Raw genomic sequence first — 27,670 nt, 5'->3', positions numbered from 1 at the left:
GGAGACGACTTGGGGACCCTGGGAAGATGGCCGTATTTATTACTGTTAACACGTTGTAGCGTACATCATACAGCGTCGTCCTTTGCCTGGTCTCATCATTGAATGTCTCTTTTCTTCATGTCAGAGTCAACACACTCTCGAGCCCCTCCCTCGGAGCACACCTAGCTTGCTAACCTGCCAGTGCCATCAGGCAAGCTGCTCTCGTAACAGTTGGCCAACTCTCGGAGAGCCCAGCCCATCCGAGGCGTCACTCCCCAGACCCAAGTATCATCATAGAATCCCGCCCAATGTCGCGCCAGCGTAGCGGCCAAGCATACGGAGTTTTGGTTCACCGATTCATCGTCCTCAAGATCAGCCAGAAGATCTCGAATGCTCTGCATGGTCTGAGCCTCTCGCTCAGTGATGGTCCCGTTGATTCCCCGGCGGCTTTGTACCTCAATTGTATATACCCACTTGGTCACGAGCAAGGCTAAGGTGGCATTAGCGAACGGTGCAGAATGAGAAAATTGATCTTCCCAACTTACCTGTCTCCCAGCCTGCAAGAGCGTGTCCTATGGCCCAGGTCAAGGCGGCAGTCTTCTTGATGAGCAACGTCCCTGACTTGTACGGAATCAACATGCCCTCAAAAGCCCGAGTAACCGCCCTTGTGACACGGTCACTCCTATCTTGGGGCATGGCGACAAAGTCTTCGATCGACGCAACAAGCTCGGCGCGGCTGCCTTTCAGAAGCATCATAGAATCTGCCGCTCCGATGCCGGTGAAAGTGCGGCAATAACTGACCCGTAGTACAGCGAGGCAGTTGAAGAGGAGGGGTCCGTCAGCCTCCGCCCAGGCGTAGTCTGCATCCGACCGTGCCTGGGTAATTAGAGCGCGACACCTGGATAATGCCGCTTCCGTCTGTACCCATAGTTGCGACTTTTGCGTTTCCTGAGGCCATTCGTGGCCGGAAAAATGGCCCAGGAAATACGAACCCTGAGTGATGTGCCAGATCTGGATCGACACCGCGTTGATGACCACATTCACTGCAAATGGGGACCAGGTCCAACATTCGTCAGGCACATCATTGGATGGGTTGGCGCACATCAACTTCGACACCGCGTCCCTGAGGGACAATGATGAGCTTTTACCCGTCCAAGCCGCAAGCTCTTGCCATTTCTCGGGCGTGGAGGCGTCCCAGAGGCATTGCTCGCATGGCATTTCAATATATCCGTCCGAAACGATCGAATATCCAGGCGGGATGCCATATGTAATGGTAACCAAATTGCCGAACATTATATGACCATATAGCAATCTGCCGGGGGAATCAGCATGCGAATATAACACGACGGAAACGCGTCAGGCAACCTTTTGACTGTTTCCCGCTCAATCCATTGCTCCCAAGTCAGCCACTCCAGCCCAGGTTTGTGACACTTCACAGTAGGAGCAAGCTCGCGGTAGTCCTGCGTTCGTATTAGCATCTGGCTAGCAATCTAGCCCAACAACTTACAATGAGGAACTCGCCCAACTGTACAATAGCTTTTGCAACCACATCGGGTTCTCCGCTGAAGCATGCGAACATTGAGAGGAGAAGCCGTGCTTGACTAGTCCATATGCATTCCCGATGCGAACGTGGCTCCTCGGTGACAGGTTGGGTCCAATCCTCTAATAGCCGCGGTTTCTGGTTCGGCCGGCCACGACGATCAACAGTGGCGCAAAGCGCCTGGTCTGCCATCAGGTACAATGACGCTGCCACTTTCCGTTCCAAGCGGTAGAGGGCTCCAATGGCACAGACCGCCAGCAGCAAAGGCGAAGGGGTAGATGAAAGTTTCAATGTCTGTAAGTGAAATATGGGCATATGGACGTGAAACGAGTCGACATATGTCCCCAAGCACTTCTGCAGCGCCGTAATCCCTGGTAACCGGAAACCTTGTAGCAGGTCGTCGGACACCCGATGGGATAAATCTTCCAACAGAGCTGTCCTGACCTCTTCGCTGAAGACGAGATTCACGTGCTTGTCGACAACTGGTTTCTCCATTTGAGGTGTTTGATATGTCTCAGCTCCGTTAAGGCTACCAACCTGTGCCGGTATTGACTGTTCGTCATCATGCCTCCACCCTTGCTCCAGGTCGCAGTTTGATGAATCAGCTGTGTGAGAAGACAAGTCTCCAGATTCAGCTATCTGAGCGTTGGCCAAAGTCGGCCCATGACCGTCGGGAAAGCCATAATCCTGCAGCGAAGTCTGGCTTGAAGCCGAGAAGTTCTCCAGTGGTGACCATCCCTCAGCATTCACCGGCAGAGGTGGGAATGCGCAGGCTTCAATCTGCTTGGGATGCAATCCCAGAAAAGGGTCGAAGAAGTCCAGAAACTCGAGATCTCCGTCAAGGTCAGGTAACGGAACTGTGGTAGGGAATGTGCGCATCTTGTCGAGCTCTGGCATGATGACACTAAAATCAGTCGTCGGAAGGCTGGTGGTAACCGAGAGTCCTTTTGGAGCGGTATTAGCCGCGCCGTTTGCTTGGGATCTAACCGACGAGTCATTTGCCCTTGCACGATGCGCGGTTTCTGGGGAGTCGTGGGCTTGTTCAGACTTGGAATTGCCATCGGCAGTTAGTGATCCAGGAGGTGTCCCTGTTGCTGTCCATGCGTCGGAAGCCTTCGTGCTCTCCTTAGCGCCGTTTTGTGGCTCATTACCTCTTGACCGGGAAGGGCTCTCGGTTGAGTCAGCCAAAATAGTTTCCTCGTCACAAGGATCTATTGGCACGGTGCCCTTTCTTGATCCAACAGCTGTTGAGTTTTAGTCAGTTGACACCGCCGGCATAAAGGGAGGATTAACCAACGAGATGCTTGAGGCGACGACTTGGCCTTTTTGAGAGGCGGTTCTTCAGTTGCTTTAGCGAGCTGCTCTGGGGAATGAAGGGTCCTCTCGTGGCGGACAAGCAAGTCTCTGCAAAGGCAGGCACGGGTAAGCAATGCCCTATAGCAACATGACTGCCTGGTTGAAAATACCTGCGACTATATCGCCGTCGACAAACTCGACAGCCAAATGGTTTCTCCTGGGTGTCTGGCGACAGTCAGCGAAGAACGGAAGGACAGGATCAGTGAAGCAAGCTGCTCTCGACTTACGGCCGCGTTGGTGGCGAATACAGTGCTCACTTCGCTTGAAGGCTCTTCCACATACATTGCAGACATGATTCCTCTTGGACTTCGCTGGGTCCTTGTTGGCGTCCAACTTGGGAAACACAATTGTTGACGTGCCGATTAGAGCCATGGTCAACCTGGGTAGGGAGAATGTCCTGAGGTGACTACTCGAAAGCGCCCGACGAGAAGGCAAGGTCTGGAGGTCGAGCTTCAACGGTCCCAAGTCCCAAGGACAAGAAGCCGAAGTCCCACATCTTTCCAAACATGTGCGCGGATGCGTGGACTCCGGCTTCCACCAGTCTTCGTAAAGGAATACCCAAGCATGGGGCTAAGAATGCGGAGGAAGGGTCTCCAGACCGTGTCTGGAACAGGGGAAGGGTTGGGGCCGGACCGGGGAGAGATGGACAAAGAGCGGCACTGGGAGCTGAGGTTGCGGAGAAGCCTTAGTACGACAAACCGCCAATTGGAGCTGGAGCTGCTCACCGTTTCCCCAGCCTCGTGCGGAGACGCCAGAAACCCATGATTCTTGGTAGGCCGTTGTTGTCTAGAACACAAACTGGTCGACGACATCGACGGTTCGAGGGCATCCTATATTTTGCATCCCGGATCCTTTACGACCATGAAGCCGGACTGCCATCGAAGTTGGATTCGGTCCCGGTCAGCTGGAAAATCCAGAGATGGGACAGGGAAGCTGCCACATTGACTTTCTCTCCAGGCTTGTTACGATCTGGTTCGCACTAAGGAGGGCAATCGAGCTCAATTGACTAGCTGTGTACGACGTTTTGCATTTTTGTTTATTGCCAATAGCGCCAGAGGTGTGCGGCGGGCATCTCTCGCGCTGCAAGAACATCGTGGGTGAGGTTTACGTTGTGGTGATGGTGCTGTGAGCGCTCTACTGGTCTTTCTCGACACGGTTCGAAACGCCCACAAGACCATGACATGAGAAGGACTCGCTGCGCGTTGGTCTACAAGTGTGAGTATTATTGGGACTTGGGAGATATAAGGCGAGGAACAACCTTCTCAGGCAGGTCACAGAGAGGGGCCACCGGGATCTGAGCCGGGTTTGTGGCGGCTTTCCTGCCATGAATGGGCTGTAGCACTTCAAGTCGGACAGGCCGCGTAGCAGCAATCTCTCATGCTTGGAATCGCGTGGGAGTCGGAATAGTTCCTCGTCGTCTCGTCTCGCCTATGCTCATTATCGAACTGGCGACAAAGCCAAATCTGGAAGAAGGACGCGACCCCACATGATATGCGCGCAAGGCTGACGTGGGGCTGGAGCATTTCCCTTTCAGGTTGCGAAGAGTACGATTTGTTGTACTTCAAGTTGTTGCGAGTAGTGAGCTCTGGCTGAAACTCGTCTCACCGTCTGTTATGAGTCTCGACTCTTCTTCTGGTCTTTTTGTATTGCCAGGTTACCTCTCAACAGGGTGTTTGATGGCGGATGACCAGAAGCTGTCTTCTGAGCCGACGTGACATGCCGTCTACCAGCAGAGCAACGACGTTGCCTGCTTCGGACGGATACTTACACAATGATAACCACTTGAATGAATGAAATGTGATCCATGAACCAGCCTGCGTCCAGTTATCTGGGTCGTGTGGTGACTGGTGTGTTGAGATCACCGAAACCAGCCTCAGCCTATCTCTGAGGGACGGCAGGGGCGGGAGCTGCCTGCCATCTCAATGAGCGGTCTGCTCCTCACAGCGATCTTGCCTGTATTACGCGAGATAGACGTCAATTTTCAGCCAGGTGGCGCACCGATTTTCAGCTGACACGGCTGACGGCGGAAACGCTCATGCCGGGATTCAAGGTTACGCAGATAATTGGATGATCGAGTCTGATACGGGCTGCTTAAGACAGAGCTCTGTTTGGACAGGTTGCACGACAAGGTGGCTGGCATTGGCAGCTGTAAGAAGAGCTGGTGGTCAAGTCTCCAAACGACTCACGTTATTGTTCGAAAGGCTTTCGATGTTCGAGAGTTGCAGGCAAAATACAGTGGGACTTCCAGGGGTTCTCGACTCGGCTCATCGTTCGATCTCTGCACCTTTCATTATAAGAGCAAGCACCTGACGGTGCACCTGACGGTCGGTTTGTTGCAGCAACGAGTTTGAAAGGAAGATAGCGTTGTGGTGTTTGAAACACATAATGTCACTTTCCTGGTGGATTCGTTCTGCACACAAATCCCGGCTCTGATCGACAGTCCGACGCCTGTCAGAAGTCATAGCCGCATACCCGGGACTGAAAGCTGCGATATTCCAATAGTGCATTTTATGTTTTTGATGTTGCTTCGATTCCGACATGTGAGCAACAGCCAGCACGGACAATGCAGGCATCGTGGTATACTACGACAGCGGCGCTGTTTCAGGCATGCGAACATGCCTGTATGCTGAATCTGGCCCCGAAACAGAAATCTGAGAACTCCGGCCCATGGTTCCTGCCCAGGGGCATTGCGAAGTTGGCCAGACCTGGTAGAGAACCTGTTGTAAACCGCATGTGACCTTCCAGTACAATCTTAGCTGTCTCGCCATCGATGGGGTCGAGGACGGCCGTTGGTTGCCGGCCTGCATCCAGTGCAAGGGGTTATGAGTAAAGTGTTCCTCAGCCCTTAGAAGCGAGCGAGAAGGGAATTAGCTGCAATTTCAAAGGGGACCGGAATTCCCTAGATCGCTGGAGAAGGATGTTAGCGAGGTTGCTGGAAAATGCCCAGCTGTACAGCCTTGGTTTTGTGAGCCACTAGCGAGCCTCTCTGCTGCAGATGCTAGGGGTATCCCGCTCTGGTTGGCATCGATGTTACGCGCATCTCTTTCCGTCCGACGCTGTCATAATGCTTCGGGTTGATCATTTTTCATCGGGGCGCCTGGAGGGGCTGCAGCGGAGCCTGTACTACTTGCCCCCTGCGCCAGTTCAAGTACTAGAAGCGTTTAGCCTTATTGGTGCCACCAAGTGGGCAAGCCCAGGGTGTCATGTCAACCAGAAGCCAAGTTAGGCACCGGGGTCAAGGTTCAAGTTGGAATAGTAAGGAGAGCGTATCTGCCAGTAAGCAGACGTTGTCAGGAGATGGCGTAGCTTGAGTGGACCGCTTAAGCTCGAGGAGACTGAAATGGAGGGAGGTTTCGTGATCGATTTGGTGAACGGAGAAAGCGACAAAGGCGGATCAAATGGCACAGTATCCGTCGATGGCGGCCACCGAACTGTCAGTGTCGCCACAGCTGGAGAGAAGGCTACTTACCGCAGTAGTAGGCCACTGGCAGACACGACGAGGTCGAGGCACAAAATACCTGGTAACTAGCGTATTGTCGTTTGGCTCCAGCGCACCAGCACTCGTTCCTGTCATTGAGTCTTTCGCGAGCTTTGGCGCAATAGGCGTATATCAAGAAAGGCACCAGACGTGAGCAGTGCTGTGGCTTGGACGTTGACACCTTGAAAGGCACGGATTTCTCGCAGGGACAAGCCTCTGGAACTTTATGGGTCCAAATGCAGGCGATGGCCCTCACTCTAGACGCTGTGCAGTTAGACCTTCGCACTAGAAAGAGGCTAGAGACACTCCCGGAAGTCTGACCTGGACTTCGCCGACTCAGACCTGGACCGGGGTCCCAGCTAACTTCTTAGGAGGTCCTGGGTAGTCACTTTAGGCACTCTAGGCACTGTCTAACCCGCTCCCTGGGCCACTGGCCCTTGAACTGACCGTCCATCCAAAGCCTCCAAAGCCCGAGGCGCCCTCAACGCGCCTACACCCACCCCCGTCGTCCCCTGCACACCTGCACCGGGCCTTCCTGGGGCCACTACTGGCGGTAGCATTCGACTACTACTACGGCTACGACTCCAACTAGAACTAGACTCCAGTCTGCAACTCGACTGCTTCCTCGATTCTCCTGCCTCGCTTGAGTTGGCTGTCGCCATCCATTAATTGTCCTCCGTTGCATTCATTGTTTCATCCCCATCACAATTGATCCGACCATCGTTGGCCCTTTTGCCCTTCTCCTTTACCTATTCTTCGCAGTTGCAGCGTGTTGTGTGGTGCTGGACTGGTGTTCTCAAGTTGTGCCTGCGACAGAACAAAAGGGCGCATCGAACCGGCGTCGACCTTTCGAGCCTTGCAAGACCTTGACACTGGCTCCCGCCCCGTCACTCGCACCATCCAGCTCACTGATCGACAGCCAATTCTTCCGCTTCTCGCTCTCTCCCGCGGTGATCATCCTCGGATTTCCAACCAACCCAGCCTTCACCTCTTTTTGCGTGACATTGCCGTTTGACACTTCTCACTGCAAACGCTTTGCTGCTCTTCTGGAGCGCCAGACCTTGACCCAAGGTGAGCAACGAATCCCTCAACTCGCGCCTTCAGACGTACAGATCGGCTCGCGACCACAGCGTCACCGCTTCCCGGCACACCACACCAGCTCATTGATTGTTCGGGGTTGACCGTCATAGCTGTGGCTGTAGGTCCGAGTTCACCGCGACCTTAGTCAGACCTATACATACGTTCGTTCGATAGACGTCTGATCTGCTGCCATGGGGTGCGGTGCGAGCAAAGAAGATACCGCCGGCAAGGCAAGGAACGATGAGATCGAAAATCAACTCAAGAGAGACAAGATCGCCCAGCGCAATGAGATCAAGATGCTCCTGCTTGGTATGTTAGGAATATCTACAACACTTTAGGGAGATCCTAACGAGGTGCAGGCGCTGGAGAATCGGGAAAGTCTACAATTCTCAAACAGATGAAGCTCATTCATGAGGGCGGTTACTCGCGAGACGAACGGGAATCGTTCAAAGAAATCATCTTCTCCAACACAGTGCAGTCCATGCGCGTCATCCTCGAGGCCATGGAATCCCTCGAGCTGCCTCTCGACGATCCGCGAGCGGAATACCACGTCCAGACGATCTTTATGCAGCCTCCGCAAATTGAAGGGGATAGCTTACCTCCCGAGGTTGGAGCTGCAATTAAGGCTTTGTGGAATGACGCCGGGGTTCAAGAATGTTTCAAGCGGTCAAGGGAATACCAGTTGAACGATTCTGCAAAATAGTAAGCGAGACAAACCAGAGTGTGTTGGGAGATGACTTACCAATTTCCAGCTATTTCGATTCAATCGATCGTATTGCGGCCCACGATTACCTACCCAACGACCAGGATGTTCTGCGATCTCGAGTCAAGACAACCGGTATCACCGAGACGACCTTTATCATCCAAGATCTGACTTACCGGATGTTTGATGTTGGTGGTCAACGGTCTGAACGGAAGAAGTGGATTCATTGCTTTGAGAACGTCACGACGATTCTTTTCCTGGTCGCCATCTCTGAGTACGACCAGTTACTCTTCGAAGACGAGACCGTCAACCGGATGCAAGAAGCGCTCACCCTTTTCGACAGCATTTGCAACTCAAGGTGGTTTATTAAGACCAGCATTATCTTGTTCTTGAACAAGATTGACCGCTTCAAGGAGAAGCTTCCCGTCAGCCCGATGCAAAACTACTTCCCGGATTACGAAGGTGCGCTACGCCTGTCCTTTCAAGTTGGGGTTTTTGCTTACTGTTTGCGCAGGTGGACCCGACTATGCCGCTGCCTGTGATTACATCCTGAATCGATTTGTATCACTCAACCAAGCCGAGACCAAACAAATCTACACCCACTTTACTTGTGCCACCGACACCACACAGATAAGATTCGTGATGAGCGCGGTCAACGGTATGTGGAGAGCTGCCCCTCTAAACGCGGCTCACAGCTGACATCCTACAGATATCATCATCCAGGAAAACTTGCGGATGTGCGGCCTTATATGATGACAGCGACGATGGCTTTGGCTAGAATGACCTGAGTTGCCACATGAATGCGAACTGGTGGCCCGAGCCTGACCCCCCGAAGCCAAGTGTGACTTGCGTAATTCCCTCGGGAGCGTTGGCAAGTTTATCTTTTACCGCTTGACTTGTCACCTTGGACCTATTATGCGTTTCGAACTTTTCAGGACTGTATATCTCCGCTTTCGCCTAGTAAGACCGAAGTCTTCCGACCGTCTCTTATGGCAAGCGAGTGCGATTCCACGGGGTTCGCAGGGTTTGGGCCAGCGGACTTCATATTGGCTGTATGAGCCTATTTCTGTCCTACGACCTTGTTTTCGCCAACGTACGAGCAAGTTCAATGTTTTTCTTCTTTCACCCGCGGGCTTTCGAGAAATGAAGCGTTCACAGGTTTTACGGTTGGGCTATGAGGAGGCGTTCTTGAGCTAGAGATTCCGGACAAAAGAAATTAAAGGTGTCTTACTAGTAGCCACTGAGTGTACATCGCTTTACCAAGCAGAGACATAGGCAACACGACTGTAAAGCTTACTAGAGGATTTCATGTACTTCGTATGTATGTGGTGAATACGTACCTAGGTAGGTAGGGGCGGCGGCACAGAAGTACGGAGACGTAACTCACAGGGAGATCCTGGGCCTGCCAAGCAGAGCCCCGGACTCGCGTTGGCAAAGTACACGTCCGCAACTTTGAACTGCGATGACTTCCAGGCGCAACTACCGGCTATACATAAGTTGATTACCTAGGTACCTAGGTACACCTGTCTGTCTGCAGACTTGGGACTGTATACTAAGTATACTGCTAGTATTATGCCAGGCCCGGCAGTGATGAACAAATAACACCACCTTTTCCTCGGAAGTCCCAGCAACATCATGTCTTTGACTTCAGCATTACGTCCTGTAGGGCTCCCGTTTGGGCCAGCGGGCGGCTACAGCTTGAAACGAGAGCAGACTACAGCAGGTCACTTGAACGACAACTCGAACGTGAAGCAGCAGCAGCAGCAGCAGCAGCATCAGCATCAGCCTCGGTCTTTCCAACACGAAGTGGACTATCTGAACCTCCATCGGACGCTCATACGGCTGCAGCACCTCATTCTTCTCACTCCGTCCCTTTCCTCTTCGGCTTCCTCTTCTTCCGAGAACGCCAGCAGTCTCACTGCGCTGCAACGACAGATCCAGGCCGAACTATGGTCACCGCTTCCATACTACCGCAACAAATGGCTCCACAGCATTGAAGGAGCACGAACGGTGCTTTTGCAGTTGGAGCGGAAGGCACAGAATCTCCGTGTACAAAGAGCAAAATATGATGCCGCGAAAGACCTTGCGGAAAAGAGGGCTATTATAAAGAAGTTGAGGAACCGGGTAGAGGAGATTGGTCGGGAGGTGGAGCGGGAGATGGGCAATAAAGACGGCAACAAAGACTTGCAAGGGCCATTGAAGTTAGGGATTGGCGATGAGATTGGCCTGGTCCATGAGGAGACGCTATATGATGTGTTGAAAAGGCAACAGTCGCCTTTGGACAATGGTGACATCGAGACGATGGAAACGGCCCAGAAGGAGCCGGTCCAGGACGAGACCGAGGATCACAACCGCACTCTACGACGGAAAGATGGCGATACGTTGCGAGATGGACGGCCTGTAAGCCAAGTGGAAGGGGAGCGAGATGGCTACAAGGTCGAGTCTAAGGCCCGAGACACACGAGGAGAACTGTTCGCTTCTACTTCTGAAATGCGGCACAGAGGAGGAAAAGGTCAGCAGGAGACGAAGTCAGAGAGTGCGTCGACAAGTGGCTTTTCAAACCTTCAGTCGACGGAGCGGTCGTTACTGGATTCTTCACGAGTGCAAGAAGATATCACCACCTCTCTCGTCAAAATGGCCGCGCAATTGAAACAGCAGAGCAGGGCAATGCAGTTCTCGTTGGAGCAGGACAAAGGAATCCTAGGTCGGGCATTGCAAGGCTTGGACCTGAGTGTGAGTGGCATGGAGGCGGCGAGCAAGAACATGGCGTTTTTGCGACGCATGAGCGAGGAGGAGGGTTGGTTCGGCCGGCTGAAGCTGTACGCTATGATTTTTGCCATGTGGATTGTGGCCATTCTACTAGTGTTTGTGTGTCCAAAGTTGAGGTTTTGAGTCGGTGCCAGAGAAGATCACCGGACTTCAAACTTGGTGGAGGGTACAACATTGTAGAAGCACGGGAATATCGAAGGCAACCCATAGGCCAGCTGACACTGGCAATTTGAAGCAGAATGTCTCGCGATCCTGGTTACTAGTACAGTTGTTACGCTCTAAATCCACATTTCTGGTGTTGATGGCTGCCAGTGGTGCAGCGATTCGTCTTGTGGCTTCATGTTCCTCATCTTCGCCCAAAGTGGCGCGTCCCCGACCGCCCAGTATGACATCATCGGCATCATCCGCCCTTCGCTTTGTTTCTGTATCGATCCGATCGACCAGATGAGACGCGATGACACCAGATGTTGCTGGTGCCTGCGTCGACCTGTACCGTATCTATAAAGGTGTCTCCATCCTAGGTACCGACTCAGTTTGTTAGGTCAAACAACAACAAGATAATCAAAAACTTGAACAAGAACCATCTGCTCGTCACCACACATTGTTGTATTCAAGCATTCAACCAAACATCAACATGTCTTCGAACAACGAGAGCCCATCTACACTCAAGTCCGCCGTGGACACAGCAACTGGTTATGTTCAATCCGGCATCGCCGCTGTAACTGGCAATCCTCAAGACAAGGTAGGTTTAGATCCAGGTCTCGAGATTTGTGGCCTGTACAACCCGACACTAACGTGATTGCAATTAGGCCAAAGCAGAACAATACAAGGACAAGGCAGCAACCGAGCACGACCTTTCCCATTCGGCCGTCAAGGCAGGCCCCGTCACAGTCACTCCCACGGGAGCGGCCAAAGACGACAGCGACCGGACGCAAGGCAAATGGGATCAGACCATCGGCAGCGCCAAGGAGACGGTGGGCAATCTGGTAGGAAACGAGAGTCTGAAGCAAGAAGGCCGTGATCAGAATGCCCAGGGTCAAGGAAAAGAGGCAAAGGGCCAACTGAATGATCTTGGAAAGGGTGTCAGCGATCGTGTCCAAGGGGCTCTCGGGAGTGCTGTTGCGGGATTGACTGGCGACCGCACCGAGCAGGAGAAATATAATGCGATCCACGACCAGGGAAAGACTAGACAGCGGGGTGTTGAGGTTGAGTTGGATAAGGAGGCTTCTGCTGGTCAGAAGTAGACTACACAACTCTGTTACAGCACTGTGCAGCACCACTGGCCTGGATTTCGAGTTGCGAATGAGGACACTGTCCTGTACGTTGCATCAGCAATACTTGGGTGAAGTGTTTGGTTAGATTATGATACCCCGGAGCAGATGATGCTATTGCTTATGCTCCATCAATCAATATGATGCATGTTCATCCTTGATTATCTTTTGTATTCATTTGTACATCTGTACTATCGCTTTTGAGTGCTCAGAAGTGGTCCCTGTTTATCTTCTAGGATACTGGCATTTACCTACAATACGTAACGAGCAATTCCCCCACGTTCGAGTCCAATCGTCCACTACAGCCTTGGCCAATTAGAGATCTGGCCGCCCCGGTCTGCCAGTACCAGTGCCTGCGGTGCCAGTGTTGTTGATAGAACATCTCAGCAACTTTGGAGGGCGCAACACTTGTTTCAATGCCATGGCAGGAGTGCCACAAAAGACACTCACCTGGCTGTATGATGTTTTGAAACATGTGAGTACAGTTGAACCAGGCCTCGGGGAAGTGCAACAAACTGATACAGTCCAGGAATACCGCGACCCGAATCGAGCGTATTCCGACCTCGCTCACGTCCTCGCCCGCCATCCAGGACTTGCTCCCCGGACAGATGTCTACAGTATGTCAGGGGTCAATATAATACAAACAAGATGAGACTGATCGTGGTCTGCAGCATTCGAGAATGGAGCGTCCGCACTCCTGGTCCATTTCAAAGGAACCATCCCGGTCACCTTCCGAGGGAACACATATCGGTTCCCTATATCGCTATGGATCCCTTACGCCTACCCGTATGAACCGCCGATCTGCTATGTCACGCCGACGGTGGAGATGATGATCCGACCGGGACAACATGTCGGCGGAGATGGGAAGATATATCACCCTTACCTGGCACAGTGGAGGGAAACATGGGAGGTGAGCCTGCTCAGTCGAAAACCGTTGGTGAGAAGAGAAGAATGATTCTTATTGCAAATAGAGATCCAACATTGTGGACTTTTTGTCTATTTTGTCGGATGTGTTCGCCAAAGAACCCCCTGTGATGGCGAGAACACCTCAACAGCAGCAGCAACAACAAAGACCGGTTCAACCTCCTCCACCGCCTGTGCCGCCTCTGCCTAGGGAGGTGCAGCAGCAGCAGCATCCAGCCTCGTCCATGCATGGTGCAAGGCCTCCCTCAATGTACGATGCAAGGCCTCCTTCAGTACAGTCGGGAGCTCCTGTACCGCCCCCACCTCCACCCAAACAACCAGCTAATGGTGTCTCGAGTCCGAGTCCAAGTCCAATCGAATCTCCTGTCGCATACCGAAGTTCAGGACGATATGATGCTCCGCCTCCACTGCCACAAAGTCCGGGACTGAAGGCCTCGAGAACACCACAACATTACGCCGACGGGAATGTGCAACAGCTAACAGGCGGCATGAATTACTTGCCACAACGAACGACTAGTCTGAGACAGAGTAGTGTACCTCTTCCACCGCATCAGCCGGCGTACGAACAACAACAGCTACAACAAGCGTACCGAAATCAACCACCACGGTCAGGGGAACAACAGCAATATCCGCCTGGCCCCCAGATCCAAAGTCCTCCACCAGATCAAGGATATGACCGGAGTAGACCCGCTGTCAATCAATACGGACAAGGGCAAAGACAGCCACCTGGACCTATGTCAAGTGCTCAATACTATCCATCAGGTCCATCTCCTTTTCCTCCTCCGGCGCCTCTTGGACAACCGCAGCCGCAACAACACTCACATCCCCAACCACAATACACAAATCAATATGGACCTCCTCCTCTCCCTAGCCATCCACAACAACCACCATATGACCAACAACGCCAACCGACACACCCAAATCCCAAACCTCCTCGTCCGCCTACGCCTAACATTCTCGACGACCCCTTCGACATCCCTCTGCCATCGACCTCACAACATCCACACACCAGCGCAGGCCTCAACAACATTCCAGCACCTCCAATCCCACGCAACCCAGAACGAGAGGCTCTTCTAACCCACCTCTCCCACCTCATCACTCAATCACTGCACGCGCAAATCTCGCAATCCACAGCCGCACTAGGCCCATTAACCTCTCAAAATGCCGCACTCCAAACAACTTTCCAAACTCTTTCCAACGAGATTTCCAACTTACAATCTCTCCAAGCGACACTTAAGTCCAACATCTTGCTCCTACAGACATCGCTCGCGAAATCCGACTCGGTCATTTCATCCGCCCGCAAACGCGCCCAGCAGAACGATATCCCCAAAGTCGACGAAATGTTGATGGCCCCCACTGTCGTGGCGCGCCAATTATACGACGCGGCCTGCGAGGAGAGGGGGATCGAGGCGGCCATCTTGGCTCTGCAGGATGCTTTTGTGCGTGGCCGGCTGGGCGCTGAAGTCTGGGCCAGACGTACAAGAGAATTGGCCAGAGAGGAATTCAAAAGGCGCTGGTTGGAGAGGAAGGTCGCGAAGGGTATGGGGCTGGATCTGGGCGATAGTCCAAGTGGGCTCGATGGTGCAACTGATGTGTATGGTGGTGGTGGTCCTGGTAGTAATGTATCCTCAAGTACGGGTGCTGGTATGGGAATAGGTGCGGGTGGTGCTTATGAGCTGAGGGCACCTCTACACGCTTAAGTTGAGATATGATATAGTACTACGATTACCCGGTACTTAGGTACTTGACTTGGTCGTGTAAACCATCAATGTGGAAGACGGATTTGTTGCTCTACTTGAACGCTTCTGCTCCAGTTACGTCTAGTAGTTCAAGGTTTACTTTCAAGGATCGAAGACCATGTTCCCCATCTAATGTTTTCTGAATTGAAGTACCTCTATAAACATGCAATGCCATTCTAAAAACAAAAACACGCGCGCGCACTGCATTGCACTTGTAGGACTGTGATGTTTGAGGATTTGAATGTCCCCAGTCAGTGTCCCGTGTCCAGTGAGAAAACCCAAGCATAAACAAACGCCAACCGAAAACAACCAAGCAAGTAACGCCCGCATCCCAATGACCAGGAACCAGCAACCAACCGTCTAGTAACAAGAATCAAGAAACCCCAAGTGCAAAAACCCACGCATCCAGTACCCAGCCGACCAACTCCTAGTAACAAGAACGAAGAAACCCCAAGTGCAAAAAACACGCATTGAATGACCGATAACCAACGCCTTTTGACTAACGCCCGATGATGCGCGTCCGTGTCAACACCCATCGATGGTGTAGGTAGGTTGCTGGACCAGCTTTTGCAAAAGTTGAGACGAGCCGCGGTCCAGAGAAGAAGCAAGCAATCAAGCAAAAAGGCAATCAACCAAGCACAAACGCAGCAGTCGGACTTGCCGTTTTTTCGTTTGATTTTTCTTTTACGTGTTTTTTTTCGGTGAGTGTTTTTTTGGGTTCTCCCTCCACCCGGTATTCCTCCGCGAATCCCCATGATCTCCTCCACTCCTCCACGAATCCCAACTCCCAGCTCCTCCACTCCTTATCTCCTAAACGATGCGAACATCAAACCAATTGATGTCCGAAAAAAAAGTGAATGGCATCCGTTCGTTACTGCGATCCGTCTTCATTTTCGAGACCATTCGTCAGTCTGGCGTGCCGAACCAGAAACCCGAAGGAGTGCCGTATCCGGAATCAGTAACCGGCAAACTCCTTGTCCCAATCAATAGGCTTGGTAATATCGAGATCGAAGTCGAAGGCCGGGTCGAGGGTAAAATCCGCACCTGGATTATCAAAGTCTAGTTGTTCGTTGACGTCGAAAGTGCCAGTGGATGCTTGGGCTTGTGCTTGTTGTGCGGTGGCTTCAGCTCCAGTTGATGAAGAAGGACCAGTAGGTTCTTCCTGTCCTGGGTTCGATGTCAGGTCTGTCTCTTTTGAGGCCTGGCCTTCGGACGAGGTGTGTTGAGAATTGCTTGCAGAGCTTGTGTCCGCATTTGCATTCGAAGAACCAGATTCCTCGGTGTTGTCGGGATCATAGTTGATCCACTCGCTAAAATCAGTGTTCAGATCTGCATCATTGGCCACAGGTGGCTCTGCAGCTTGGGCTTGTACAGCTTGTTCCTGAGCTTGCGCCTGAGCTTGCGCCTGAGCTTGCGCCTGAGCTTGCGCCTGAGCTTGCGCCTGAGCTTGCGCCTGAGCTTGTGCCTGAGCTTGTGCCTGGGCTTGTGCCTGGGCTTGTGCCTGAGCTTGTGCCTGAGCTTGTGCCTGAGCTTGTGCCTGAGCTTGTGCCTGAGCTTGTGCCTGAGCTTGTGCCTGAGCTTGTGCTGCTGTAGTGGCAAGCTCGGTATTGTAACCGGCATTAGTAGTGTTGGCATTATTGCTGGTCGAGGCGACGGCACCGTTCGTGGTGACGCCGACACTCTCGCCAACATTGCTGCCGTTCAAAGCATTCAATCCATCGTTATTGATAGAGTTCAAATTGTTGGCATTTGCCTGGGAAATGGCATTGCCGATGTTGTTGCCGCCGTTGATAGAGCTCATACCCCTCCCGTCCATATTGACGTTTGTCTGGGCATTCGCATCTTGGCTGACATTCGTATTGGCACCCTTCCATGCCTCTTGTCGCTCATTTAGCGACGCTGGCGGGTTACCATAGTTCTGACCATTCATGACACTGGCATTGACACTACCATTCTGGTTCTCGACCGCAGCTGTGCTGGCCATTTGCAGGCTTGGATCGATGTTATTGCCCGCATTCGACACCGTGTTTATGTTCATGTGCTGGTTGGCGTGACTCTGCATAGCCATGTGCTGGTTGCCCAATCGCGGATCAACCGCACCAAGGTCAAGGCCAAGACCGACAGCAGGGGCGATTTGCGCGTTCTCAAACAAATCTGCCATGTATGGTGCTTGAAACCGGGAGAGCTGTTCATTTGTTGCCATGCCCGCCTGGTTGCGAGCCGTCGATGTCTTGCGGCGACGTTTAGCAGGGGGTGGAGCCTGCTCGTCCTCGCCATCACTAATAACAATGACCTCTGCTGGTGCAGCGGCGGCGGCATGATGTCCTTGAGGTGCGACTTGGCCGTTGAATCCGGGTTGAACTTGAGCCTGACCATGTGCATAGACATTGTTTGCATTCATGGCTTGCGCTTGCGCACGCGCATGGGCAGCAGCATAGGCAGGATTGCCCTGAGCCAGAGCGGCATAGGCTCGAGCCTGGTCCTGGGCTTGGTCGATCTGAACCGGAGCACCACCAGCTCGCCCGAATTGCACTTGGACCTGGGCAGCAGAGGCACGCGCCTGCGCGTCCTTCTGCTGCTGCTCCTTCTGAGCTTTTGTGAGGCGAGGTTTTCGAGCCCGAGGCTGTTTCTGGACCTGACCCTTGCCCCCAACACGTCCACCTCCAACACGTCCAGAGGCCGCCGGAGTAGGCGGTGCTGGAGTGGCTGCTGTTTCAGTGTTTGAGCGTTGTCCTTGTTGTGTGCCCGCGGCGTGAGCGATCATTTGCTGTTGCTGGGCATATGCTTGTGCTTGCATTTGAGCTGCATGAGCTTGCTGTGCTGCATGAGCCTGAGCAGCCTGAGCATTAGTATCAATATAATGTTGGCCGTGACCCTGCACGAATCCATGCTGTTGACCATTATTGAAAACTTGTGCTTGACCCTGTCCCGCAGGAGTCTGAGCATATGCTTGCAAAGGCAGCCAAGTACCATCAGCAAGCTGGACATAGTTTTGAGCCGGCATGGCACCATTCGCCTGGACCGTAGCGTAAGTCTGACCATGAACTTGTTGTTGTAACTGGGGATAGCCTCCAGCTTCGAGCGGAGCCGGGGTTCCTGGATGACCACCATGTGCCTTAGCAGCCACGTAGTTCTGGGGAGGGTAGAACTGTGGTTGCCCTTGGACCGGAGCATAAGCTTGAGCCTGAATCGGACCTTGGGCCATTGGCTGGACTTGAGTCGGGTTCTGGACCAGACCATCGTTTTGGACTTGTGAACCAGCCCGTTTTCGTTTGCGACCTGCTTCCTGGGACGTCTGCGCTGGCGTACCAGCAACAGAAGCAGCAGAGGCGGCAGCATAACCATTGTTGCCAGGTGCCTGCACCTGGGGACGAACTGGACCTTGACCTTGAGCTTGAGCCGCGACAGTGGCAGCAGCAGCATGACCATTGTTGCCAGGTGCCTGCACCTGTGCCTGAGCTGCAGCTTGAGCCTGGGCCTGGGTTGCACGTTGCTTTTGAATCAATCCATAAGGCTGAACAAAGTCGGTCTTTTCTTTCTTGAGTTTCTCAGCCTTTAGCTTCATCTCTTCAAGCCATTCTGCATTGGCCTGCTGATCTGTGTAAGGGGCCATCATGCCGGAGACCTGGGGCACAGGAAACTCGTAACCTGTAATCTGGGACATTCTCGATGGAGGAGCCTCAGGATCTCCATAGATGCGCTCCAACCATTTGTAGTCTCCAGGCGGCTTTGTAGTGAAATGGGTCGTAGTCTTGTCAAGATTGTACTCGGGACTCGCGTAGTACATCTTCTGTCTGTCTTCAGAAGTGACATGCTTGAGGATGGTGGGAGGACCTAATTCGTCTTTGCCGACTTTGACGACTTTGCCGTCTTCCTCTGCGCTTTCTGTCTCTCTTTCGACTCGCTTGGTCGGAGGGAGGCCTCTTGGAGATTCGGATGCACATCTCTTCTTGCCCTTCATGGTTGGGGTAGGAGAGGAATCTGTAGGAAGCGAGAACGGGCTCTCTCCTGTCACTTGCATGGCCATGCCAGGAATTCCTGTCCATGGGGGTGGATATGGTGGGCCCTGGCCAGCAGCAGACATATGAACGACATTGTTCGTCGCTTGAGCCGCAACAGCGGGTGGATTGACAGCACTGTTCGTCGCTTGAGTAACAGGTGGGTTGACGACATCGTTGGTCGCATAACCACCAGCTGTGTTAACGACATTATTAGTCGAATGAGTAGAAGGGGGGCCATGAACACCACCAGCTGCGTTGACGACATTGTTGGTCGACTGAGCAGAAGGGGGACCATGGTCACCACCAGCTGCGTTGACGACATTATTATTCGACTGAGTAGAAGGGGTACCATGGACATCATTGGTCAAGCCAGCCACAGGAGTCGGGGTCACTTCTCCAGTGAGACGACGTCGAATGTTTCCAGTTGAGCCTGATGGAGACTGAAACTCGGCCACTGGATGATGAGCGTTATCATGCTGAAGTCGGCCTGGAGCAGACGCAGGGTGCGATGGGCTACCCGAGTTGTTGGAGTCCGCAGGAGTTTGCACAGCCGAGAGGTGAGCAGAAAGATGGGACTGACCACTGCCAGAAGCCGGACTGGTAGAGCCAGCCTTGCGCTGTCTCTTTGCCTTCGACTCTGTGGTTGCATCTCTCGCAGTTGTCTCTTGATGAGGATTGTATGGCACGAACTGATACTCCTTACGACCTTCAGACGACGTGGTAGTGGTTGACAAAGAGGTCTCTTGAGTGTCTTGAGTGGGACTGTCCCAGTAGGGGTTCGGAGTGAGTTCGTCGGAAATATTGAAGTTTGGCGGTGTGGGCTCCCGGACTGCGCTGCCGTCAGGAGGGAACAGTGGGCTGGATGCCGTGGAAGCAGAAGGGTCAGAGCCGACTGCGCCATTGACTGCGCCATTGACTGCGCCATTGCCTGTATCAACCGAGGAGGAATCAAGGTTGTTGGCAGTGTTTGGGGACTTGTTCAGATGTTCAGTGACACTGGATAAAATATCGCCCGAGTTGCCTGCGCCAGTCAACAAAGACTTGTTGTCGACTGCTGCAGCCGCGCTTGTATTTTCGGCAAAGGATGGGGCAGAGCACAAAGCGCCTGCGCTCGTGCTGGGAGAAGATGAACCAACACTGGTCTCTGCGACAGTGTCGTTCAAGTTGCCTTGAGGGCTGCTGACAATGGTAGCCGAAGACTTCGAGTTGTCTTCGTTGCTATTATCCAAGCCAACTTGATCATTGACGGACTCGAGTCCTGCATCGGCATTGGTGTTGTTGTCGGTGTCAACAGTCTGAGGCTCGGCTTCACTGTTCGTACCGTGCAAGAGTCTAGCGAACGCGTCTGGATCGATCCCGTTAAAGGAATCGAACAGCCCTAGTTCATTATTAGGATCAAACATGAACATGGACATGTCCAGCCCGTTGGTCTCCGGCTCATCGGTCTCTTGAGCGTTGTTGTCGGCTGTATTGGTCGCATTGCTGGTCTCGACCGGAACGTAAGGTGGGTAGAACATGGACTGTAATGGGTCGTTGACTTCAGTTTCATAAAGGGTGTCACCATAATACAGTGGCGAGTTCATTACCCATGAAGGGTCATTGAAATCAACTGCTCCTTCCATGGTCGCCGCTGTTTGCTCCGTAGAGCTAGAGGTTGGCGCGGTAGTATGATGGTTGAAGTCGTTGGCAGACTCATTCTCGTCTGGGCGACGGCCCTGGCCTCCCGTAGGAGCTTCCATACTGGAAGTCGACAATGAAAATGATGTTGATCAATGTGATAGACAGAACGAAGCTCTGATGTTAACGTTTCTGATGGCTAGTCAGAGTGTGAAGGTGGTTTGTGAGGAAAGGATGGAGAGGAGGAGAGGTCGAAAGGGTGAGAGAGGATGAGAATGGAGGTGAGTGCAGAAGAATTATGAACTGCGACTTGAGGAAGTAGGACTGTGGGATTTAGTATCACTTCACTTGCGAGCGCGTGGATTCTCCCTGTGTTGGGAACAATAGCATATCACGGTCGCGGGAGCGCCAATACCCAGCCTCATTGAGCTGGCTGAAGGTGAAGTGAAACTCAATAGAGAGCCAATGGGAGTGGCCACAATTGCGACCTGCCGCAGTGTTGTTCTGAACACAGTGAATCCCAGGGGAGGCCGCCCGGATTGTTCGCAGCTGCAAGAGGGAAGATTGCCCAATGTCACCTTTGCGGTCAAGAGACCGGGATCTATCACTCGCGAACACGTGCACCGTCCCATATACATCAGCGGCATTGAAAGTAAGAGTATCGACTTGGCGAGTCTCATTACCACGGATCGGCTTACCGTCTGAGATACACTCCAGGGGACGCTGCGCATCTGAGCAGTTCGTTGCTGGTGCCCTCCTCAGGATGTCGCAGCTGGGGAACCTCTCACCTTTGAGAATTGACATTTGATCATAGCGGCGAACATACTTCCGTCCAGTCTAGCAACAAAGATGGCAACAACCTGGCTTAGTATATGGTGAGAGAACCCCTATATCATATTGAACGGTACGAATTTGAGCTGACACCTTTTAGTATTTTTCGAGCGATCGCCGTTTCATCGAAGGATATTGCGGCTATACGACCAGCTCGCAGTCGACGCAACAGCACAACTCATACAAGGCCAAATGCCCTGCCAGGTCGAGAGGCTTCTGTTCGCTTGGTGGATGTATGTGATCAAGATAGGACAACATGGACTCCGGCAGCCGGTCCAACGTCGCCTTGTGGCTTGTTCGGCAAAGGACATGAAGAATCCATCAGAACAGGTACAAGCTCATCAATGTGAGTTCATGACATGAACAGATCATGGACAAGGGAGTGAGCTCGCCGGAATGCTGGCCTTGACGCAGTTCTCAGACAGGGATATCTCACCTTTCGAACTGGCACATTCGAACAAGCAGATCGCTTGGACAGCTCTCAGTACCAATGACATCCCGCGTCGAGAGACCGACAGCATCGTGTCAACGGAGACAACCGTTCAAGTCGACGGCGGCTTAGTCGAAAGAGACCGCAGTGAGGCACCGCTGATAAGGACTCCACACAAGGTCGGGTCCATAATGGCGACTTGACGCGTCGTGATGCACAGAGTTCCTCCAGTGTCGCCTCAAGAGCAGGAAATCATGGCAGTATAAACCAGACTCAACCCAGACCAGAACCCTGCGTTTGTTCGAGAGCAAACGCAATGGAAAGCCGATAGTGATCGAAGTAAATGACGAACCGAACGAGCCCCGATGAGATACACTCTGAACCGACCTGTGATTGAGAACAACAAAAGCAAACGGGGATGATCCATGGATTCCTATCCGGCTCATCTGGAAAGGGAGATATTGATTGCCACAGACGAACGTCGAACCCAGTCCGGCCATCCACCATCCTTAGCCAAGGCAAAAGGTAAGAGCTAGTATACTCACAGCCTACCTTGAATTTTTACCCTACCAATCTATCAAAGCGAGAAGCAAAGTTCGAGCCCAACCATTTTCTATCCACCACATCATCGAACAGCGGCCCGGAAAAGCTCAAGCTCATCCTTCCAATCTCTTTCCAGAACCATAGTTATTGCTCCACGACGATGGACAATTGGCGGAGTTCAGAAGGGATCCAACTCAGAGAGGAAAGGACACCCCGAGCTGTCTATTCGCAACAAAAGGTGGTGGACTGGAGCCTGGGAAAATGGAATTCGAACTGGTAGAGACGAAACAGCTATATATATTTACAGCTGCCTGTATCAAGTACACGAGATCAAGGCTGGGGAGGAGCAATGTGGTTCAAGCAAGGGTTGAAAGAACGTTTCGTAGCGGAGCTTGACACGTGATTTCTGTTTCAGTTTCAGGCTTGGTGCACGTGACCCCCCTATTTTGCCCCAGAAGAACTACCTAGGTACCTACATACCTTATACAATAGTGTACGAGGTAGATAGGTAGAGTACCTACCTAGGTACCTAATTTATTGGCGACACAGATGGTCCTACCGTTGGCTACAGCTATACAATGTCGTAGGTAGATGACTGCAGGTGGGTTGTAAGCAGAGTCCAAAACGCGTGAATGACAACAAGCGAAGTTGGACGTGTTTTACAGACCAAGTTGGGAATGGAGATTGATTCTTTCTGGAACGATATTAACGTGGTTCGCCATCGGTGGACGCTGCATTTAATTTGTAGGCCTGCTGTTCTGAGACCAGCTTTGGCTTTTCGTAGGTTCCTCTTTCTTTAATAAGCTCTTTTCCTTTCTCCAGAATGCCATGAATGCAATAATGTCATCACTAGGTAATAAACAAATGGGTCCTTTAGACCATGACTGCAGTACCGGACCATCCCATTCCAGACTTAACACCCATAGTTGAGTGAGTCTCACATACGACCCGATCGAAATCATGCAATTTTTATCATCATAAGTTTTAATCGACTCATCGAATCAATGCTAGTAAGCACAAAGCCCACCGCCAGCATCTTCCATGTTCCACGACCCCGCGAGACCAACAATCTGGGGCTCATCGGAATCCAATTCGGCAGCAGTGATTCTGCTTTCAAAGGCGATCTCGGCATCAGCCTCAGTCCGCCGACCACCCATCAGCAGTTTCCTTGCCCAGTCATCAATAGCAGGTTCGCCAGTCTCGTCTCGGGCCTGCTTTAGGAACGGAATCAGGGCGGTTCCTCCGGTACCTCGCATCTTTTTGTTCTTATTACTTGAGCCACGATCCCGATCCTCACCACCCACTTGCGGTCCACCGCCATATCGGATCGAAGCAATTCCCTTGCCTCGGGTAGATGCATGGTGGTCCTCTGGGCTGCCGCCGCTGCTACTCCCGCGTCGAGTCCGGCTCAGACTGCGAGACTCTCTGCTCTTGACGATAATGTACCGCGAAACCATCTGGATGTGCTTGTCCCGTAAAGACCTGAGCATAGCCAGACACGCATCATAAGCAATGGTCAACTGGCGACTGGATCTGTTGGACTCGACAAAATCGCGAATATTGGCCACCGATTCGACAGCCTGTAAAAACCTCCGGTGAGGCCCGGGCATGTACTGTCTCATTTCGTGGATGAAGTTGTGTCTGGGCTTGGGCGCGGCGCCCGGCTCGGCTTCGGACTCGGACGTTTCGTCCTTTTTGGCGCCTGTCGGTCTGTGTTCGATGCCCAGAACAATGTCGAAGAACTGGATCATGCTGCTTTGTGCATTGGAGCCGCCGCCATACTGTCGCCATGTGGAGCGGCTGCTGCCGTCGTCGTAGAAAACACCATGCGGCAACCCCGCCTCTTTCATGTTTCTACTGCCGGCGAGAAACGGCCTTATTCGATGATAAAACACATGAGGGTCGCAACTCTCATACATTCTCATCAACAGAGTCCCCAGCTCGTCTAGCGTCTGCGCAAATGACTGTAAACTTTTTGTCACCAATTCGGCGTCGTTGTTTCGCGCTGCTTGGATGGCCTTCAGCATAATGGGTATACATGGTCCTCCTTTTGCTTCCATGGCGACGCTTATTAAGTAGAACCATTGTTCGTCTAACGATCCGGTGAATGTGTTCAGGATGGACAGATTTTCGAGGACAAGAGGTTGGAATTGGAAGAGAGGCTTGAAGTTCCACAAGCATAGACCGGCGTAAGTGGCTACCGGAGGGAGATCAAGGTGTTCGCAGACTTGTAGGAGGGGATACGTTATTGGCGGAGGCAATCTCTGCGTCCAAGGTCAGTTTTGGTCTTTTTGTTCTTTTAGTGACGAGAGTCTCACTTCTGACGGCTTGTCCCCGCCCCAGATGTAGCCGTGGGCCATGAATGTCAGCACTGAATATGCTCGCTGCCATTCGGCTTCGGTCTCCAGATGTACGGCGGGGATGATAGGTAACTTGTCTATGACTGTACGCAGTCTCTTCGACAGTAATAACGACTGGAAATTGTTCATGATACGCTCCCAGCGATCGTAGACTTGATGCGGGAGACATTGTATGGGATTTTCAGAGGGGAGGAACCCTCTGTCTGGGGAGACCCCGTAGTCTTCGGGCCGCGGGATGGGAGGAAGCATGTTGTTCGACGGGAGGGATGGTAGGCGTGCAATCTGCGCCCTTGTGGTATCTTGGACCAAGAGATCCGCTGAGGATGTACAAAGCAGTTCCGCGTGGCCAGACAGCCGACGACGATATTCGGGTGGGATATGGTGAAGGCCGTCACGGTGGGAGACAGAACCACTCAACAAAGGAATGCAGTCTGCCGCCACCGGAGCGCGCAGGCTGTGTAGTGTGCTGGAAATACAGGAAAAGTGAAAGAAAGGGAAATTGGGTCAGCAGGAGAGGTTCATAGGGAAATAGGTCACGAGGTGGTTGTAGAAGAATGAGGACAAGAAGATTGGTAACGATGGTGTGAAGCGAAAAGTAATCTTGCGATGTTCGGATCAAGATGGAAACATGGAAATCTCGGCCCACGGGACTCAGACTGCGGCGGGTCTCGCCGGACGAGAGCAAGCACGCGAGGGACCATCATTCAGACAACGTCTGGGCATTGTTAATACTCCTGATTGAATCCGAGATACAATATTGTAGGAAGCAATTGCATCAACACAGCCTGATCGATCATCTCGACGGTTTTTCGATGATGTCGCCTTCGAGGGGCGAAAAGAGACGCGCTGCAGGGTTCATGGACTTGATCATGTTCCGCCGCCGATAATCGCAGGCCGGCCACCACGCAGGCGATGACCGCCGCTGTACGGTATTGTACGCCTGCTCACCGGCAGTACGGGCTAGTGGCATCGGGTGTCCGAGAGCAGTAACTCCGCACAGCCCTGTCGCCCCATGTGGTTGAAGGCGGACGTTAGACTACCACCCCACACCACGAGGGGCAGCCGAAGTGACCCTGATACTGTTACAGTAGTACCACTGCACACACCAACAAACACTACCTACCATTTCTCAGGCCAGCCTCATCACACATAAGGCCCATTCAAAGCACCAACATACAATGAATGCTTATACCCCTCGACCCACTCTTTCAGCTCCTCCGAAATATCCAAATGACTCTTCTTGACATTCCAAAAGTCGACCGGCAACTCGGAACTGTTGTGTCCATCCGAGTCCACCTCCACGATAGCCGCGCGCAGCACAATATCCAACCGGCGCGCAACCTCCCAGCGGCGACCATTCATATTGATCCCATGCATGAGGGAGTCAAACATGGGCTCCCGTGGCCGATTCAGCATGCGATACAGGATCAACTTGAACCGCGCGGCGACGAAAAGCATACTGGCCATGACGGGAGTACTTAACTCGCAATCGGCGTCACTGATACTTTGTATGGTCAAGACCAAATCCTGGCATGCCTGAAGACATCGCTGGACGGGGACCTCTTGGAGTGAGCGATCGTCCACAAAGTCAACGAGCCGCTGATACAGGATAATAACCCCTGCATGAGCCACCAAGCTGGTCTGCATCAGATAAGCGTCGAAATCGATCAACCCGTCCGCCAGCAACGTGTAACTTGAACTGGGCTGCGATCGCACATAGCTCATCAAATTGTGATAGATCTCGTCGCACACCTCGAGCGCATTCGCTCGCGAATGATCGTACCTCCCGCGCGAGTGGTCATGAACAAACGTGTGCAGAGGCTGTAGTCCAATCGCCGTCAAGTGGACGTGGCTGCGGAAACTGTCCTTGAGGTCTGGCGTACTGACATAGGCCACGCTGGACAGATGGTCCACTAGTGCTGCTGACACGTCTCGCCAGCTGATGCCGAGTGTCGTGGCAGCATCGAGAGCTAATGTGGCCCATGTCAACGGGATCGCCAGCTCATCTCCATCATTGCTTACTATCGCTGGTGGACCGATCTGCGCCGGATTCTCCACTTCCATTTGTTTCAGCAGTTTGCGGAAGAGCCCGATGTTCTCGCACATGCGTCGACAGACAGACAATAAGCTGAAAGTGCTGGGAATGTTGTCTGCGCCATAGTCGAGAATGGCTATGATCAATAATGCTTGCAGAGAGCTCAGACACGCCTTTGAGAAGGCTTCGTTGATCACTTGAGACCGAAGGTGGTCTGATAGGCGCAGTCTTCCATGATAACCCAGACAGATGGCTTGGCTGGAATGCTTGATTTGAAGCGCCAGGACCGCTTTCAGCACCAGGTCATCAATGTGCGTCAGCGGTAGCGGAAGGTTGTCCAGTGCGTTTTGGATCTGATTTCGAGTCAAGATGGGCACCCATGGTTGGGACTCTTTGAACCACAAATCCGCCAATGTGCATATGTATGCGTGGGGCAGAGTCATCAAGTCGGCTACAGCAGCATCCGATTCTGTTTTCGTTCGTCGATGGCTGGAATGCTGACTGGTGTTGCTCCGAGGAGTACTGAAGATCGAGTTCTGAGCTGGGGAAGGCATGACTTGTGAAATGGTGGATATGCCGGCTGGTGTGACTACTGGCGCGGCAGGTGTTTGTGTCGTTGACGGTGACAGAGTCAGCCGCTGATTCTTCATACCTCGAATCTCTTGCTCGAGCGCCTCTTCGCAATGTCAGTGACTCTCCAAAGTCAAAGAACTCGGGAATAGTACCTAGACGGTTCTCCAGTTGGGAGACATAGCCGGCTCGAAGGCCTCTTTTCTTCGGCTGCATCACATATTGACAGTCGACCTTGGCCTTGATGCAGAAACCACATCGTGGCAGCTTTCTATCACATTTGGTTTTCCGTTGTCGACAAAGATGGCATCTGGAATAAAACGTTCAGCCTCTGTGGACCCACTCCATATAAGTTGCGCGGCAGGGACTGGCTCACACGGTAGAACTTTTCTGCTCTGAAGAAGATGTTTCAGGAGAGTCGCTGTCCATATTTTCTCGATCGTT

At 52.6% G+C, this 27,670-nt stretch overlaps 9 protein-coding genes across 9 annotated transcripts; 4 read left to right on the top strand and 5 right to left on the bottom strand.

Moving 5' to 3' along the window:
* Positions 1-161: 161 nt before the first annotated feature.
* On the bottom strand, positions 162-1,272 carry HMPREF1120_01809 (uncharacterized protein; the record flags this gene model as incomplete). The annotated part of the gene is made up of 2 exons (XM_009155834.1): positions 162-469; positions 525-1,272. The coding sequence occupies 2 exons, from the start codon at positions 1,270-1,272 to the stop codon at positions 162-164; spliced, it is 1,056 nt and encodes a 351-aa protein (XP_009154082.1).
* A 178-nt stretch (positions 1,273-1,450) lies between these two features.
* HMPREF1120_01808 (uncharacterized protein) lies at positions 1,451-2,416 on the bottom strand (the record flags this gene model as incomplete). The annotated part of the gene is made up of 1 exon (XM_009155833.1): positions 1,451-2,416. One exon carries the CDS (start codon positions 2,414-2,416, stop codon positions 1,451-1,453), a length of 966 nt encoding a protein of 321 aa, XP_009154081.1.
* A 5,208-nt stretch (positions 2,417-7,624) lies between these two features.
* Positions 7,625-8,889, top strand: HMPREF1120_01807 (guanine nucleotide-binding protein subunit alpha; the record flags this gene model as incomplete). The annotated part of the gene is made up of 5 exons (XM_009155832.1): positions 7,625-7,742; positions 7,793-8,135; positions 8,186-8,598; positions 8,651-8,794; positions 8,846-8,889. 5 exons carry the CDS (start codon positions 7,625-7,627, stop codon positions 8,887-8,889), a joined length of 1,062 nt encoding a protein of 353 aa, XP_009154080.1.
* Positions 8,890-9,771: 882 nt separating this feature from the next.
* HMPREF1120_01806 (uncharacterized protein) lies at positions 9,772-11,028 on the top strand (the record flags this gene model as incomplete). The annotated part of the gene is made up of 1 exon (XM_009155831.1): positions 9,772-11,028. One exon carries the CDS (start codon positions 9,772-9,774, stop codon positions 11,026-11,028), a length of 1,257 nt encoding a protein of 418 aa, XP_009154079.1.
* Positions 11,029-11,539: 511 nt separating this feature from the next.
* HMPREF1120_01805 (uncharacterized protein) lies at positions 11,540-12,149 on the top strand (the record flags this gene model as incomplete). The annotated part of the gene is made up of 2 exons (XM_009155830.1): positions 11,540-11,647; positions 11,715-12,149. 2 exons carry the CDS (start codon positions 11,540-11,542, stop codon positions 12,147-12,149), a joined length of 543 nt encoding a protein of 180 aa, XP_009154078.1.
* Positions 12,150-12,597: 448 nt separating this feature from the next.
* Positions 12,598-14,800, top strand: HMPREF1120_01804 (TSG101 protein; the record flags this gene model as incomplete). Its single annotated transcript, XM_009155829.1, has 4 exons — positions 12,598-12,651; positions 12,706-12,793; positions 12,848-13,086; positions 13,148-14,800. The coding sequence occupies 4 exons, from the start codon at positions 12,598-12,600 to the stop codon at positions 14,798-14,800; spliced, it is 2,034 nt and encodes a 677-aa protein (XP_009154077.1).
* Positions 14,801-15,794: 994 nt separating this feature from the next.
* HMPREF1120_01803 (uncharacterized protein) lies at positions 15,795-20,579 on the bottom strand (the record flags this gene model as incomplete). The annotated part of the gene is made up of 1 exon (XM_009155828.1): positions 15,795-20,579. The coding sequence occupies one exon, from the start codon at positions 20,577-20,579 to the stop codon at positions 15,795-15,797; it is 4,785 nt and encodes a 1,594-aa protein (XP_009154076.1).
* Positions 20,580-23,268: 2,689 nt separating this feature from the next.
* Positions 23,269-24,870, bottom strand: HMPREF1120_01802 (indoleamine 2,3-dioxygenase; the record flags this gene model as incomplete). The annotated part of the gene is made up of 2 exons (XM_009155827.1): positions 23,269-24,525; positions 24,580-24,870. 2 exons carry the CDS (start codon positions 24,868-24,870, stop codon positions 23,269-23,271), a joined length of 1,548 nt encoding a protein of 515 aa, XP_009154075.1.
* An 894-nt stretch (positions 24,871-25,764) lies between these two features.
* Positions 25,765-27,306, bottom strand: HMPREF1120_01801 (uncharacterized protein; the record flags this gene model as incomplete). Its single annotated transcript, XM_009155826.1, has 1 exon — positions 25,765-27,306. One exon carries the CDS (start codon positions 27,304-27,306, stop codon positions 25,765-25,767), a length of 1,542 nt encoding a protein of 513 aa, XP_009154074.1.
* Positions 27,307-27,670: the final 364 nt, after the last annotated feature.

This window comes from Exophiala dermatitidis (genome assembly GCF_000230625.1).
Source record: "Exophiala dermatitidis NIH/UT8656 unplaced genomic scaffold supercont1.2, whole genome shotgun sequence".
Classification (NCBI taxonomy): domain Eukaryota; kingdom Fungi; phylum Ascomycota; class Eurotiomycetes; order Chaetothyriales; family Herpotrichiellaceae; genus Exophiala; species Exophiala dermatitidis.
The sequence above is the reverse complement of the archived record's forward strand: the minus strand, read 5'-3'. Positions and strand labels throughout refer to the sequence as shown.